This window comes from Pieris brassicae, chromosome 9 (genome assembly GCF_905147105.1).
Source record: "Pieris brassicae chromosome 9, ilPieBrab1.1, whole genome shotgun sequence".
Classification (NCBI taxonomy): domain Eukaryota; kingdom Metazoa; phylum Arthropoda; class Insecta; order Lepidoptera; family Pieridae; genus Pieris; species Pieris brassicae.
The window spans coordinates 12,852,549-12,870,685 of NC_059673.1; the positions used below are offsets into that span (position 1 = coordinate 12,852,549).

An 18,137-nucleotide genomic window follows, 5' to 3' on the forward strand; every position below is an offset into this window, starting at 1 on the left:
CCCATTGTCTAATACATTATGTTAACTGATTTTAATGTATGTATCGAAGTGGAAATAAATAAATGAATGCATAAATAATTAACAAAAAATGCGTAGGTTCATAATTGACAGACACCTTTACTGTTTAATGCTGTAGGTATTAGCAGTAGGATGGAAGTACCATTAGCTATATCAATTGTAAGTAATTTCATACCATACGATCCCAAAATTGCCAAATCAGTGCTAGATATTAAGCCACCATCGAGATTTCATGCATCGCTCGAATCGGTATAACTTTTGGAAGTTACACAATACCAAAGCAGAACACAAATCTGAGCGATTGGCAGACGTAGTCATTACGATTGTTAAGGAATCATTCCTTATCATGTATCCTTGGTTGTGCCATGAATTTCCAACAATTAACTTATCCATGAGCAATATATCGACCATAAATTAATCCAAATATTGTTTTGTATATATTATTCCGATGCTGAATATTTTTAACAAGTTTGTATAGTTAATAATATCTTTGATATTGTGTGGTTAAATTACACTAAAAATACTTTAATAGTGTATTCAACAGAACTTATTTAAACTACCACCACTTTGTGGAACCTACTGAAGTATTTCCGAACCAATTTGACTTAGGGCTCGTCTGATGTACTTAACATAACATGAGCCGTAAGCTCCGTTTGCCCCCGGTTCTATAAAAAAATCTAATTATAATACTTCGATGAAAAACCTTTTTGATGATATAGACAAAGTCGCACAGTATACTAGTCAATCAATATATTTAGTCATCCAAACAATCCAGATGGAATGACGTAAATATCGCGAATGAACACGTATTTATAAACAACTGGGATCGTTGAGGTAAAGGCGAAAAAATTCCACGAAGTATAAACAAAAACAGCTGTGTTTATTGTATCTATGACGCTTATCTATGGCTAGGATTTAAAATATAATATATATACACAATAAAATAGACCTTTTGTTCTTTATTTTATATACAAATTTATTGTGGATTAACATTTATATATAGTTTACAATAAAACTGTATTTGTGTGCCGCGATATACCTGGTCAGCGCTGCGCCTTCGTAGTTTTCATGTCATTTTCATTAGTGTATATCTTATTTCCTACCTATATATGTGTTATTATCCTTGTTTTAATGTGATGTTTGAGAGCATATCAATGTACTATCCCAGTACCATTACTAAGTTACAATGTGATGATGTCAACAAATTAATTATTATATTTATTGAAATTTTTGAAATACAATACACATTACTGACTATGCCAATTTTCATTAACGAATTATCATCGAAATCTGTAATGATTTTACAGAATCAAGAGGCTGTTCAGTCTGTCAAATTCCGGTAAACAATTGACAGATGAGTTCATTACCAATTTGTATTACAGATAACGGTTATCGCTGGTAGCCTATAACACAAAAACCATTGGATATAGATTATAGTATACATCAATCAAGTATATCGTGTAAAATTAGATAACATTGACCCCAATATAACAACAGTTAAATCCTAACGCGTTAACCATGATTCCAGTTATTTGCCAATAAAGCTTTAACAAACAAGAAAATAATCTGTGTCTTCATAATAAACTGTAAATCATACCGGAAATAAGACATTGTCTCGTATATTTGTACTGGTCTTTTATTTGTACGAAAACTTCTGATTCCATTTGGATAAAGTCTTCGTTGAGAGAGGATTAGGCATACAATTTATCACAACGATCATTCTAATAAATTGGGATTCTTCAATAACTGAAGCAATTTTTAGTCGTTGATCCATATAGTTTTGACAGTAGATTCAAAAGGAAATATTGGCATGTGTATAGGCAAAGTGCTGCATAGCTAAGCAGTGGTGGAATAGTGATTTCGTCTTTGGTTCGAATACCGTACACCAATGGACTATATATACGAAGGAACACATCGTGAGAAAACCGGTATGCTTAAAACGGCGTGTTTAAACACATAAGACTAATCAGCTATTTGCTTATCAGATTGACGAATGATATCGAAATAGATCTTAGTCCCAGAAGTCTTAGTCCCAGACCAAAAAAAATTGTAGCAGAGAAAACAATCGCTAACAATAATTTTCAAAATAAATATTTTCAAGAGATATTGTGTTAGATTACGAATACGATCGCAGGTGTCCGTATATTGGGAGAAACAGGTTGTAACTTAACACTACAGGGGGCATATCTTATTTTATTAAACATTAACGAAAGCTATATATATATATATATGTCAGGTCTGGTTAAACATAGTTTCTCGTCTCTCACTGAAAACTTCTTGCTATAGTTGTATAATTTTTGAATCAATATTTTATTTCTCATCGTGGTCAAAATCTTGTATTTTTTTCCGTTTATGTACGAGTGTGGCTGGCAAGCTTTTGTAAATAAATTATAATTTTATTATGCAAACGTGACTGTTACACTGCTCTACGTAAACCATTCATAATAAAATTATAGATAATTAAAATAAATAATTCTGAGTTTTTCATTATACATGGAATAGTTTTCTTAGTAGACATCTATTTCTGGCTTTAGAAGTAACCGTACTGAATCTAGTAATCATTTTTCATCTTTTGTGTATCGTAAATAAAAGACTAAATAACGCCCAGTATATATATCCAAATAATGGTAACAGAGATTCTAAAATAGCATGGACTTTTCGAAAAAAAAAACTATACCTAGTTGCCAATAGTTCACTTTAATATCATTAACAAGTTTAAACATCTATTTTTGATCGACGTAAGGTCAGCGGTTTACAGTTTCTCTAGTTACGATAAACTGTGAAAAGAAATATAGCTTTGGGAGAGATTAGAAAAGTCCGTGGAGAATGAAATATGGCCCCATCAATGATTAGTCGGCAATGAATAAATAAACTATCCGTTAGACGTTTTACGATCGCCCGGGACAGATATGATCCACGTAGAAAAGAAAGAATTGTTTGTTCTTCAAGAACAATGTACTACTTCATACTAAGTCGTTGGAAGGAATGTTAAAAATGGAATCGTCAATCATAAAATTATGAATTACTAACATAATTTATTTGGTTTTAATTAATTTGGCTACATCAATGGTCTATCTAACTTATTTTTATTAAATTCGAGTATAAACTTTAATAAGGTATTTTATATATTAATATTATAAAGAGTTGGGAATAAATTCTGGATCATTTCAACTGATTTTTAAAATTATTTTACCAATTGAAAGACCCTTGACTGTCATATGGAATAATATTAACCCGAAAAGTTAAAACACTGTTTCGTAGTAGTCGGATTTGTAAATTAAATCAGAAAAAATCGATTTCTTACGAACGCTGCCCTAACGATGTGATTGAGTTCCCGAGAAAAATTGGAGTTGTGATAATGTCTAGTGACTACAAAAAAGTTAGCGACAGCATATATATACACGAGTATATTTTTTTACTTTACTATTAAATGTAACACACAAATATAAAAAAAATGTGTGCGTGTACTACACACGTGAGAAGTAAAACTTTTTTTATGACCTTATTTTTCGAAAAATGATCTACTATATGCAACTTTACAGAAATTGGTTAAATAAAGTTAAATTAGATAAAGTTTAACAAAAGGCTTTTATTCTCATAGACATGAATACAAATAATACAATTATTTCATTTTACCTTATTACTACTAAGTTTATTACACAATTTCATTAATTGTAATGGATTTATTACTATCATTGTTATCGTTATTATATATTTTTGTTATTAATGGCTTCGAATCTTTTCGAATCAACCGCGGTAAGGACAAGAGAAAGATGGCACGTAACGGAAAAATGTGACGGTATATTTTTATCCAACGCCTATGAAGAAGTTTCACTTCAATTATTTACAATATTCTTAACCTATATTGTAATAATAATAAAATAATTTATAGAAAAATTTAACAAATTTTATAAGTTTCTAAGTCTATTTGTTTGTCTGGTACGATAAACTCAAAAACAACTGCACTAAATTTATTGCTGTTTCTCCAAATATCTAGAAGGTCGTGAAGGTATATATTTTTTTTAGTTTTACGGTTGCCCGGGGGTCGCTGGTTATAAATTTTAGTTGAAACATTAATATTAAAAACACAATCTATTTGAAAAGTAATAATAATCAGTTCATGTGTCACAGGACAATCATTTATCAACGCTTTTAAAACGTCATAACAAACGATTGAATCAATTGGGCCATGCATTATGCTTCGTCATATTCAATGTGAAATTCATTCAGTGTTGTTAAGATCACTTGTTTCGTAGTTCTAAAGAGGTTTTCTTATTTCTGCGTGGGACTCGCATCCCTCAGGTCGTCTGTTCGATCCCCACCCGTGCAACAATGGACTTTCTATGAGCGCGTTTAATTGTCCCTCGAACGGTAAAGGAAAACTAATTGGTATATTGAACAACTACGATTTCTGTATTTAAATAGACTTATACTACACATTTTATAAGAAACTAGCTGACCTGGCACACGTCGTTTGGCCTTGTTTATTATTTCCAGAAAACATTTTTTTTACTTCAATAAAAATAACCTACTATAAAAAATAATAAGAGTTGATCGATTATGAGTGACAATTAAGGGTTCTATGTATGTTTGTATGCTGAATTATAAAAAAAATCCTCCAAAATATGAAAATAAAATTTGGGGGGGTCCCTTATCACTTAGGGGTGAAAGATAGATAGTAGCCGATTCTCGGACTTACTGAATATGCATAAAAAATTCATAAGCATCGGTCGAGCCGTTTCGGAGGAGTATGGGAACGAACATTGTGACACAAGAATTTTATATATTAGATACAATAGAAATTCTGTGTTTTTGTTAATTATTTATGCACTCTTAGTAAGTATTTTTTTAATTTATACATACCGAGAGCAAGTGATGCGCAGAGATGAAAATGGACGGCTCCATTTGATAATGAATATTTGCTAATATAAATAACTAAATGTCATACGACGACATACACTCTATGTATGTGAGTATGTGTGGGCAATTTCAAGGAAACTGCGGCATATGGTGATGTGTCATGTGCACGTCTGTTTCACGTAATATTTTGAGGATAATATACCAAAATAGAACGCGCCATTGTTTTACAATTACGGTTTGATTGACGTTTTTAGAAATATATAACCCAGAGATAGCCAAATTAAATAGTAGCCGTGAAAAATGCCTATTATATGGCCTATTTTGATTTTTATATTATTTTGTATACCGTGTTTACGGTATACCAAAACCGTGTTGGTCTAGCCTTGGGCGTTACGACGCCTCATTGTAGGTTCGAACCCCGGCCGCACCAATGGAGACTCCATGTGTCCTTTTAACAAGGTTGTATGTTGTTATAGACAATATAATGTGGAATGGCATGACGGCGTGTATCAGACACAGAAGGCTGTTCTTCTGCCTTCCCTTGCTTGCTGCTTGAAACAGATACTTCTAGATAGTTCTAGTGTTTATTTTTTTACCACAAGATTAAAAGGCCCGCCTTGTACCAGATGGACGCCGAGGGAAGGATGGCTGGAGATAGAAAATTGTGGCAGAGGCTTTTCCGTTGGTGGTCACTATAAATAGCTTTTTATTTAATTATATTATAAAATAAATCTGTATTATTATATACAGTACTGCTGTGATACTGACTGCGGAGATTATAATAATCTTACGCTTTTTTTTAAATTTCAGATGAAATGATTTTAACATAACATCTTATACACATTATTTTCGGTAATATGCTGAATTCCCCTAGCTCGCAGTATTATATGTATAAATATTATCGTGTGTTATCAGCGTATGTAAACAGTGAAATGATTAGATAATAGCGATTGTTTCTTTTGTTCTTCGCTTAAAATAGTCTCTTAAAATAGAAACGATATCATTTTCTTTTTCAGAGTCGTTATCAGCACCCTATAACAATTTATAGGCTGTCTGTACTAGGGCATTCTTCACCAAATACAGAAAAGTAACTTGCAGAACATTAAATTGTCGTGGCTTATTCATTCCTAAGGTTATGAGTAGAATTTTCCAAATTCCATCTGTAAAAACTAACTTAGGAGTTCAGGCACCTCTCATTCGAATTCTTCGCGAATATAACAGAATAAACTCTGCTTCAGAGCTTGAAATATTCGGTAGTGTGCTGATCAATTTAAAAGAGCTAATTAAGCTATCTGGTACCTAAGCCGCTTTGTTAATCAAAAAATTACTAGAAATTATAAGTCTCATATTTTTATTTGTTTTTGTAAAATTTGTGTTCATCACAATTGTCATGTATTTTAGAATAGATTGCTTGTAACTTATATTATAGAAATGTATACACTGTGGTTTATTCTAATAAATAAATAAATATCAATGATATTACGCAAATAAATGAAATTGTTACATAAGACAATAGACCCGTAACGAATATTCAAATGATAGGTTCTATCCATTGAATAGATTGAATTCAAAACATTAAAGTCAATGGCTTATTCAACAATGTAAACCTCTCCTAGAGTCCCTAATTGTTACTATTGTAAAATAAACAAAGAAAACCATACCTTAAAAGTTAGGCAAAACTAAAAGAAAACATTTCTTAAATGGTTTTATATCAGATTTCTACGCAATAAAAATTTTAAACACTTTATTCCAAATTTAAAATTATCGAAAAGTTAGTCGTCGATCGCGATAAAGTCATAGAAATCGGAGTTTTTAATAAACTTGCGTTCCAACCCTATCATAAATTATAACTTTCTTCTAAGGCGATTATCGAAGTCGTTGAATCGAATAATGTTTTGATTCAAACTGTCACCCACGCACTTACAGTTCATTATATATAATTGACTACGTTATTTATTATTTTTCAATGTTCATAACTATTCGGATAATTTGAGAAAGAACTTTCTAATGTAAAGGCATAATGATAGATGAATTTAAGTTTAGTTATTTATATTATCTATTCTCACTTCGTTACATAGAAAATACAAATAACATAATACATAACAATTATTAGAAAAGCAACGGGCGGATTTATCGCTAACAAGTGATCTCTACCAGGCAAGGTAAGGGACAAAACTAAAAAGCTAATACAATACAAAAGAAAAGAAAATAGAAGAATTCAAAAGTCACGATCGATCAGGATTTAGTTAAGTTATTCCAGAGACTTTCAAACATCTCTAGCTTCCGTGTTCTTCTACAGAATATATCGTGTCTAATTATTATATGATAGTTTTATAAGATGTTGAGAAATAAGTGAACGAGAGGTTTACGGTGTAAGTATATATGCGTAATAGAGGTTTTAACGACCCCAGAGCTGCAACTCAAATAACGCAAATGCCACGCTTTCGAAAATACAGCCTAGTCTTACGTATTAATTCTAATCCATTTCACATCATTTAAATATAAACTTTAGCTACTCTAAAATCTCTATTGGTTTAAAACCTTTTATGCCATAATTTGGCGAATCGCCTGACACCTCAATCACTCAGATTGGTTCACAGACTCAGGGACGTCTATAGATACGTCAAACATTAACATAAGTTGTTACGGTTTTTTTTGCAACAAAAACAACAGATTCTCTGTGATGTGTTACTGATATTACGAGAGAAACTATGTCTAAGAGTTTTTGCCACAGAGCTGAAACTCACTAACAAAAATAACATGTATATAAAATAATAAATAATAACATACAGTATTATTAAGATATAATTATGATATTTATATCCGACACAATTATGCAGTATTCATTATGTTCTTAACCTACATAGTAATAATAGGAATTTAAAATTTAAAATGTTTGGTCCCTATAGCATTGTACCTCTATCGCTAGCAGCATTTCCTCGCTGTATTGCAATACTTATTCTTACGTAGATTCTTGACCGCGCCGTAACTTTATCTATACCCAATAGTAAAACGTTTTATGACCACCCAATGACTCTTTATACCTAAAAGTTACCTTTATGTGGTGTAAAGTCTTAAATAATAACAACAATAACGCGTAATTCAATCCCCACATCGTAACGTTACAAAAGGAACTACCCACCCAAAATTCGTTACATAATACACGCTCCCTTAACAAGATTATTTAATATTGTAATACAAAGTGTAACTCTAAACAGTGTTCTTCAACGCCTTTGAAAGCTTATTGTAGGCCATTGATCTGGATCAAAGAAAAGAGACAAAGGAACTTGAAATATGAGAGTCTTAGTTTTACGATCTAAGTCAAACTTTCTGTAACAAACATTTCTTTTCAATCTTCTAATTAGTAAAAGATAAGGATAGAATATAATTTATAGATATTTAAACATAAGGGAAGGTTTTTATTAACACTTCGTTGCATTGCATACTTGGTAGATTTACTTTCAGATAACAAAAATTCAGGAGGCGACCGCTAACAAGCGATCTCTTCCAGCCAACCTTAGTAAGAAAAAAGAAAATATTGAAAATAATAAATAATATATTTACAATTTGATTTTAATTGGAGCAGATGAAAAGGATATGGCTAAGAGGTTATATGGAATACTTTTAAAAGTCGTTAGACTGAATTGGATTTGTTTTGTGGTTTCGTACTTACTTTTAATACTATACCTACTTGAATTGAATCGTTTATTAAAACCTAAACATAACAATCAAATAAACAGTATTTACAATTTACTTAACCTACAAAGTAACAATTAAAATTAATAGAAAGAAAATTAAAACCGATTTAAAAGTTTAGGTCCCTGTAGCACTTTAACGCTTCCAGCATTTCCAGCATTTCCTCGCTGTATTGCGATACTAATTCATTGAGCGAGAAAAGCACCACCTCTGGGGTTACGTGTACTACCTACCAGAAACCAACCTAAATCTTTAATTTTGAAAACTTAAACTTAACTTTTTACTTGAAAACATATCTTTTTATATACATAAACTAAACAGATCGCATTCCATTCCTTAACACCAAAAAAACACCCATTTGTAGTGAAAATCTTATAAGATTATTATGATTACGAAGCCGTTTATTTAAATTTCTCAATACATTTTTCTTTGATAAATTATTAACAGAAAGTTTCTAATGGCATTCTGAAGTTATGATATGTAGACACGACAAGTAGGTTGATACTCAATTTGATCTGATTTTATTATCAAAGAGAATAAAAGTGATAATTGTACTAATTTTGTCACATAACGAACAAATGAATATAACAAAACATTAAAGAACTTAAAAGAGATACATAGATAGTTCTCGTAGGGTAGAATTTTAAGGCTTATCTAAGAGCAAAGGCAAACGGAGACCCAGCGGCAAGCATATCCAGTATAATTATATAAAAGTATTTTAGATCCCGGAGACATGCTATCTGAGTGGAGCTCACGAATTGTCCTCTGCCATCAGTCACGTTTCCTCAGTCCTGCACCAGATCCGGATATATTTTTAACAGGTTTGGAAAGACTGAGTGATGAAATATATAATGTATTTAATGTAATTAAATTTTTAGTAGCAAACTACTAAAAACAATTTCAGGCAGTATGAAAGTTAATCTATTATTACATTTGTAAATAAATAAATAAAAAGATTTCAATATACTCAGTCAACTTGAGCGTATATATACAAGAATACTTTGAATCGAGGGTGCAATTATATCGTAAGTACGTCTTTGCGAAACAGAGGTCATTTACCCCGGCCCGCATAATCGTAACTAAATCGATTTAGTTCGGCATTTTATTGAAGAGGGGACTATATTTATTAAGAAGGTTCATGAAGACTACAAGAACATGCATCATGTACAAATGTGCTGTGTGCGTTTTGGAATTAATATTATCTTTGGGTTTATCTTTGAATCAAATGCGAAGTTTTATAACATAATTTAAAGGATGTATTCACTTGTTAATTATCTTAATTTAATTTATAGCATTTTAATATCTATTTTCTACCCGAAAGTGACCAGTGTCATTTTTTTACACGCAAAGGACACGTACATCTTTAATTCTAATCCATTCGACATACTTATACTTTACAAGTTCGGTCAACAGAAACCAGTTTTGTCTTCAGATAAAACAGAGATGTGTTGATCTGTGTCTGAAGTAGACTATGCCCAATTTTTGTCTGCAACATAAATACCCTATTTGAAAGCGGAAGAAATAAATGCAAATTTTACATGACCTGTAAATATGCAAATAGCAAGCTGCAGGTCGGTTAATTCCCGACAACAATATCTAGGGCATCCGCTCCGCAGTCGATAAGCCTGCAAATTGATTTTAAAACTCAACATGAATAATTTGCATTTATATTTTTTTAATATATAAGTGTTCGAATTAATTAAAAATATATTTACTTAGCAGATATTCGAATTAATTTTATAAAATAAATACTATTGATTTGATTATACTATTAGTTTACCATAATACCTTAAGCATATTAGAGCCGATTGCAAGTGCAAGTTTCGCGGCACTAGATGGAATACTACGACTAATAATCAATTACTGTTTTGTTTTATTAATATGATCTATGAGGTCTCTCGCCAACAAATTTTTTAAAGTATTCAAAACGCCGAGTTACGTTAATAATGTAATAAATTTGCGTTTATGTTAAATACAGGCATTGCTTTTTTGATATTCTTAAAGATCACAAAAGATTACGCAAACGATTTTACGTGAATTAATTGAATTTTTATAAGGCTTACGAGTTTAATGTCGTAAGGCAATTGAATTTCACTTTTAAGAAGTTAATTTATCACTTGTTTTAGAAAGCGGCAATATTCAGGAAGGCCAGACCAATGTATGATAATGATTGATTTTAACACGCAAACTGTTGTACATAAATGTAGAGGGCGCGCGAGTACACACATATACAGTCTAGTTAAAAAAATGTCATATTGTTTTATTTAGGACTAGAAAGGGCTATTTTTTTTAAAAGGATTGCATAGATATAAAAAACACAAACAAATATTATGGGGTTTCACACAAATCTTGGTACCTAAAGGGCAACATCTCTGTACAAATTCCTTACATCTAAGAGGAGGATAAACGTTTTTGTACTATGTATATGTGTCTTAAATTGTGGCTATTAGTAGTAAGATTCTTAACATTTACTGTATTTATTAAAATAAACAGTTGCAATAAGCAGACATTTCTACCAAAAAGGAAAGATCAATGAAACTGCATGGAGTTTCTACCCCATTAAGGGGCCTGATATGTACTGGAAAAAGAATGTTGTATATCCTTTCAATCATTATAACAATCACCAAATATGCAATTATAACGAATATTTAAACTGCTAGATACCGGAGACCCCAGAGATGGGGCTTTCCTCGCTCAACGAATAAGTATCGCAAAACAGCGGGAAAATTCGGCCAGCATTAAAGGTACACTGCCACAGGGACCAAACTTCTTAAATTTGTTTTAATTTTCTTTTACTACAATGTTTAAACTAATAATTTAGGTACCAATATAAAGACAAAATATTGGAATGACTTTTACGATTTCAAGAATTATTTTCGATAACAGCGCTAGTCTTCCTGAGTAATAAAGGCTACATTTGATTTAGAAGTTCTAAGTGATCTAGTTATCATCTTAAAACCTAAAAATTTAAGATGACTTAAAACCTACGAAGTTTGTTACTTAACTTTATTCATGATATTAAACTATTCGACCAATGAAAGGAACATTTACAACTCCACTTCGAGTTTCATTTCGAGATTAGCATCAGTGGTTCAGATCGAGCCACCGTACTCTTCTAAAACTGAGCAGCGTGGTCAGTTTCGAAATCACATAAGGTCAGAGGTCACACGCAACGATAAAACGTGTTTCAGAAATTAGTCTTAATAAGCTTTACATATGTTAATATAATTAAAAAATATTGTATGGATTGAGGGCTGTGGCTAAGTGGTCTTGTAAACCATAACGGGTTTGATTCTCAGTTGAAACGGTCCTACCGTTGAAATTACACACATCATAGTGTAGAATAGGAAATATTAATATTATATATAATATATGCAACATTAATAGTTTTAGCGATCAATAAATTTAAAACATGACGGGTCTTACATTTGGCCTATCTACTTTAAGTCTTGCCACCTGCAATGCTGGTGATGAGCAACCTAAATCGTCTCCAACAATACGGTTTCTTTGTGCCTATGGATGCCTAGGATATGTGTGACGACAGCCAGGACCAGTCTTTTGCACAGACTTGTTAACACAAACGTTGCGCTTACTGAATGGTTTCTTCGACACTATCGACATCTTTATATGATCACAGATTGAGTTCACAGTAGCGATATTTGTTTATTTTATCTTCATATATATAATTCATGTGCAAGTCACGGAACTCCTATTCAACGGCCTAGTATTTGAATGAATTTTTTGTATGCGTTACGCTGGCGGTCTGGATGGTTTAGTTATAAATCAGGGTCTGGCGCTGCAGTTGTTAACTGGGTTATTTATCTATACAGAAAATAAACATATATATCTCGAATGATTTCCATTATTAGATTTTTTTCAATGTTAGACGTGTGTACAGGACAATGTCTGTCGGATCCGTTAGAATTATACATTTTTTTAACATCGTATTGGTGTACCTATATGTATTTTGTGAATAAATAACTAATATTTATATGAAAAGGTCTGGTTTAAACAACGTTATCACCGGAAAGTTATAATAGCAATTAGTATTCAAAGTCTAAACTCGACTCATGCTGTAATTGAAAAGTTTCTCATCTCATCGGTGAAATGGAGAAATGTTCCAACGTTAAATAATAACGTCAATCAAGTTCACGTATGCGTACAAGGGCCATGTAAGAGGATTTTTTCAAGTCTAAGGGCTGTAATAGGGGTTGACTGAAAAGGTTGTTTTAAAGCACGTTTGTAACTCCCCTTGCAATTACATAAAGGCATAAAAAATTCATATCACATTCAAAATGCGGTTGACGGACGTGCGTCGTGTGCCACGCTCATGTCTTGATAATGCAACCATAATGAATACTAAACAGAAAACACGATATGAGCTCATATATAAATTGTTTTGGGACATCGTAACTCAACAATTTGGTAAATTTCTAACCAATGCGAGCGTAGAATAATATTTATATTCAAAATAATTATGTAGGTATACAATCCCATAATTCCCACTCAAGTACACATACGTACGCACATACACACCAATGTAATACTTGACTACGGTAAGCCTTTCAGTATATTTTAACAGTGGCAAGGGAAAAAGAATAATACACAAGAACAGAGTGTCTCCCCCTTAATAGAGACAACTAGTGTCATTGGACGCTTTCTTATGGTAGATATCCTGTTAAGTAAATTAGGTATGTTTTCAAATACTCACTAGGCTAAAATTAAGCTAGATAGTTGGACGTTTATAAGCTGTTGGCGACCTCCTACCTAGAGAGCAGAGTTGACCTTCAAGTCCAGCTTGCGACTCTCATCGCATAAGGTCGCATTTTAAAGTCAGGAAACTGGCATGCCTTTGAAACGATAGCGTGTGACAGAGAAAACAAATGATCACGACACATACAGAATGAGGCTCATACCTGAGGTTGTAGCCATTGGTATTTTTTTTGGCTTCTACAACAAATAAATTGACTTAATATCGAGGAATAAGTATAGTCGAAAGATATCAGCTTGTTTTGAGTCAAAGGTTCAGTGCTAACTTGTAAACAAACCCACGATAGAAAGTTAATCATGCTGTCATGCATGTGTCCATATTATACGCCGTATATATATATGATATAGATAATCTGGTACATGGAGGTTGGTTAAATAAATTAATAGGTAATGTTTATATAATGTAATAATTAATAAAAAAATATGTAACTCAATGCTCAATTCAACTTGTATTTTTGTCAAATCTGTTTTTAAAAATTTAAGAACTTTTGATAACTCTAATCGTTTATTATTAAATAACATAAATTTATAATGAACAACAATGAACAAAAATATGTAATACTAGCGGACTCAACAGACGTTGTCCCGTCGTAACTATGAATATTGATTTCGAATTGGTATAATTAACTAAAAATGCTTTATGATATACAACATTCTTTGTTTATATTTCTCGCGCTTATATAAATAGTTTTGTTGGTATTCCGACACGGTGACAGGCGACATATACTTGGCCATGTGAAATCATGGATTTTCAAGATTAATGCCACAAACAAATAAGTGACTGTAATCATTGTATATGTATTTTATCAATATAAAAACTCCGATCGAAGCATATGCTTAAACGATATTCGTTTTTCTTTCATCCTCTTTGACGATATTTGCAGCACGCATTCTGTCAATGTTATGTCAAAAGGTTACATGAAAAAAGTTTTAATCGTAAAAGCGCTATGCACTGAAAATGTAAAAATTGCTATCGTTGCATTAGTCGTGATTACTTAATATGGTGGTTACGTATTCTTAAATTTGACAATAACAAACACAACAAAAAAGAATTAGCGAAATTGGTCCAGCCGTTCACGCGTGATGCCGTGACCAAGGGAAATAGGGATTCATTTATATATATAGATTTAATGTCTGTACACTCTATTTCAAACGATTCATTTAGTATTGCACTTTGGTATGCGACAACACATAACCTACACCGGATGCATATGGATCCATGCAAAATGACAAATTAATCATGACATGATGCGGGTGATTTGATATTCGGCAAGGTGCACAACGTGCCCCATCTGCCGTAACATGTGTATCGCGAATCACAGACGAATCTGGACACCTGCTGTTTGAGTATCAGTTGATGTTCTTAATTTAAAAACGAAACACACGAAAGTTTTATGTATTCTATTTATGTCCCATATCGCTAAATAAAAGCTGTGTATATAAAATTGTTACCTTGGGTTACATTATCAATTTAAATAATATTGCCCATTACATGATAAAGGTATGTTACTACAGATATAACACTACTAAAAACAATGTATAAAATATAAATTAAAACTTTTTATAAATGAATCGTGAAATTTTATTTATATGCGATAAAGAATATAAAAATTGGATACTTCTACTCCATTGTAAAATTGACCTTAACACAAAGACATATAGACGTCATTACAATTCACGATAATTCAAAGCATTAATGCAGGTTAAGTGGCTCCTGTTTACATAAATCCTTTATAAATCTTTGTCGTTGCTTTATATAACATCATTAAAGGTTACAAGCCCATTAGGGTCATCTACTGTGCTTGCGAATAATACCAACCTATATAACCTACGAATTTATAGCGTAAAAAGAGATAGATGGGACGTAAGTTTATCAGGTTATTACATTGACAGAGTTTTCAGTAGGGTATACCTTAAACAGGTCATGTACGCTTGAAATATTATTTCAGATAAAAAGCTATTGTAAATATAGTCAAGGCCCGCAACGCACCCACTAAAAATGGGTGTCTGTGGGCTGCGATGACTGCCCTTTTTGGGGGTTCCGCAGGCTCGTTTGCCCCCCTATTATATAAAAAATAAGAAAAAAAAGTGAAAACAAATAATGGTAATGGCAGGTCAAACAAAAGGTAGTCTTGAACTACAGTGAAAATAACATGACATTGGAGAATGTTTTTTTATATAAAGTAAAATTATAATTTGTAAACATGAAGATACTAAGGGTCTGTTTCACAATGTATGGATAAACTACCAAATAGCTATGCAACACATTAATTATTTAGAATTATATAAAGAAAACTTCGCGTTTCATCGGACTCATAACTTATGGTGACTTTATGTGACGAATAGCGCTATTCGACAGTCGTGAAACACAACAATAGTGTTTATCCTACCAATAAGTAATAGTAAGCTTATTTGGAACTTATGTAGAACTTAGCTTTACACTGAGAAACCGACTCTAAGTTAAAAATCAATCTGAATGACACGTTTCTTTACACGCAAAAATATCGATTTAGGTTAATTACATTTAAAAGGTGCGAAGGTCCTTGACGTTCGCAAATTCGATTTATTGTTCCCGTCTTCGTGGCATGTAGGTCGCCTGGACAGCTTCCAAAGTTACATTTGACACAGCTGAATAAACTTTTGTTTACTATTTCACTGCAAAACGGTTAAAAATATTGAAAACTTCTTATACTTTCCAGGTGTGAATCTGCCTTTCTTTGTTCTTTAATTAAAAAAGCGAAATGAATAAAAAATTCAGCTTAACCATTATTTTGCAGGTTTACAAGTTGGTGAGTATAAAAGAATTTCTTTTTTACTTTATCTTCATAAAACAATGGGGAGACTAGACGATAGTACCGTGAGAGACAATTGTGTTTGAGCTCTCTCAGTTGTTACAAACGAACCTCTTTGGATAGTCTACGAGAAATGTTGTAGTGTTCTTTACATTGGTTTCTATTTGTGGTTCCATAGATAGTTTTACAGTCTTCTAATGTTTCAATAGTTTATTTTTTATCGCGTGTAGTTTAACAATTTACTTCAAATTGGCATAAGGTTAAAAAATCTATTGCCGTAATATAAAAAAAAAGTTTAAATAGTCGATTATTACTGTGTCTCTATAATAGTTGCTAGCATATGGTTTAGTATTTATCTTAACCGACATTTGTATCAACATATAAATCGTAATTTACCTCAAGATAATGCTCGCTGGAAAGAAAATTAGCGTTGGTAATCGAACTGATATTTTATATTGATATTCTGTTTTTTTTTTAATACTTGGAATTCAGATTATTTTAAAATGGTATCAAAAAATTGTATGTCTGCTATTAATCGTTGTCACCCTCTCAAAGGCAATTACTTACATTGCATAATCAAATCAAATTATAACAATAAAACCTGCAAACTTCTCAGCATACATAATAAGTAAATTGGTTTTCATCAACGTACTACTTAAAACGTAAACGTACTCTTTAAAACTCTTTATAACCCAAAATATGTTATTTTATACAGGTATATTGCTTGGCTTTTAAATGAAAGAAAGTAAATAAATTCACCTAAAGTGAGCCTGTAAAATGGGGACATTGCCAGAGCTAGGCTATTAGAACCAAATTCTGGTTTATTTTACTACGCAATTGGTATTATTTTGTATATAACTTTAAATTGAACAGTACTAATTTGTTTTGAGTATAATTAGCATTTCCTTATAAAAATAGAGATTTTGCAATTAATTTCGCGCACGTACTGATAACTGTGTGCGAAATGTAGGTAATTGGGTTTCTGAAATCAGTCGTTGGCGTCTGGTCGAGTGCGACATTTCGATGAACTCGGAATGGGAACAAAGCAGGGTGGGACGATGCGTCATGCCACCCCTAACCCAACTCCCTGGGGTGGAAACCCCTACGTCGATCGATTCCACAACTATGAAAGCCATGCGCAGAAACCGCCCTATGTTTATAATAATTTCACGTTATTGAATAGATTTGTGAAAAAAATATTTAGTTTGTTTACAAATATGACTAAATGATGATATCACGGGTGATAATTAAACAATACTTACTGGCACTCGTTCATAATTTCCTCCTGCGAGCGAACCTGCACCGGCGCCAGTTTTTCCACACTCTCCTCATAATTTCCGAAGCATTTTGTTATTTTCTCGTCAAAGGTGTTAACTAAATCTTCCAGAGAGCCAGAGAAAGTCTCAGTGAAATTATCTCCCTCGCCGTTTTGCAGAGTATCCTGTTTACACTTCACCGGTTTGGGTTCGTCATTATCGTTTATTTTGTTGGAGTCAGTTTTCATTTTGACAATTCCACTTTTGAGATTCTTAATATTGTTTAGACGTATGTCATTGCCGTTGATGGTCTTCTGCGGAAAGTCGGCAGTAGAAAGACAATCATCAGCGTCTTCGATTTGGGCAAGCGGCGCCTCGAATTCGAGTTCGGCCATCCTGCTAGCCGACTCTCGCATGACCGACAAACGTACGTCCACCCGCGCAGTTTACCGCGCGAATACTGAATTTAAACAAGTTAGCACTCAGCGCTGAGTCAGCTGTCGGCACTCAGCGGTTATTTCACAGCGCCTAGCTGCTCCTTCACATGTAGTTTCTATAAAATGTATATTTAAAAAAAATCTAAAATTATAAGCCTTTAGTAATTATTAACTTTTTAATATAATATCCATTGACAGTTTTAAAATTTTAAAAATAATTATAGCTTTTGCCTTTTAGACTATACCAATAACGCTAGTATGGTGTTGACATTATTCGTTCTAGATTCCTATTTTGACCTATTTAATAT

General features: G+C 32.4%; 1 protein-coding gene across 1 annotated transcript in view; it reads right to left on the minus strand.

Moving 5' to 3' along the window:
• Positions 1-17,945, minus strand: part of LOC123714286 (fasciculation and elongation protein zeta-2) — a 49,119-nt gene extending 31,174 nt beyond the window's left edge. Inside the window, exon 1 of the mRNA XM_045668501.1 lies at positions 17,399-17,945. Coding sequence (XP_045524457.1) covers positions 17,399-17,808 — 410 coding nt within the window. The 5' untranslated portion in view covers positions 17,809-17,945. The remainder of the gene's footprint in view (positions 1-17,398) is intronic.
• Positions 17,946-18,137: the final 192 nt, after the last annotated feature.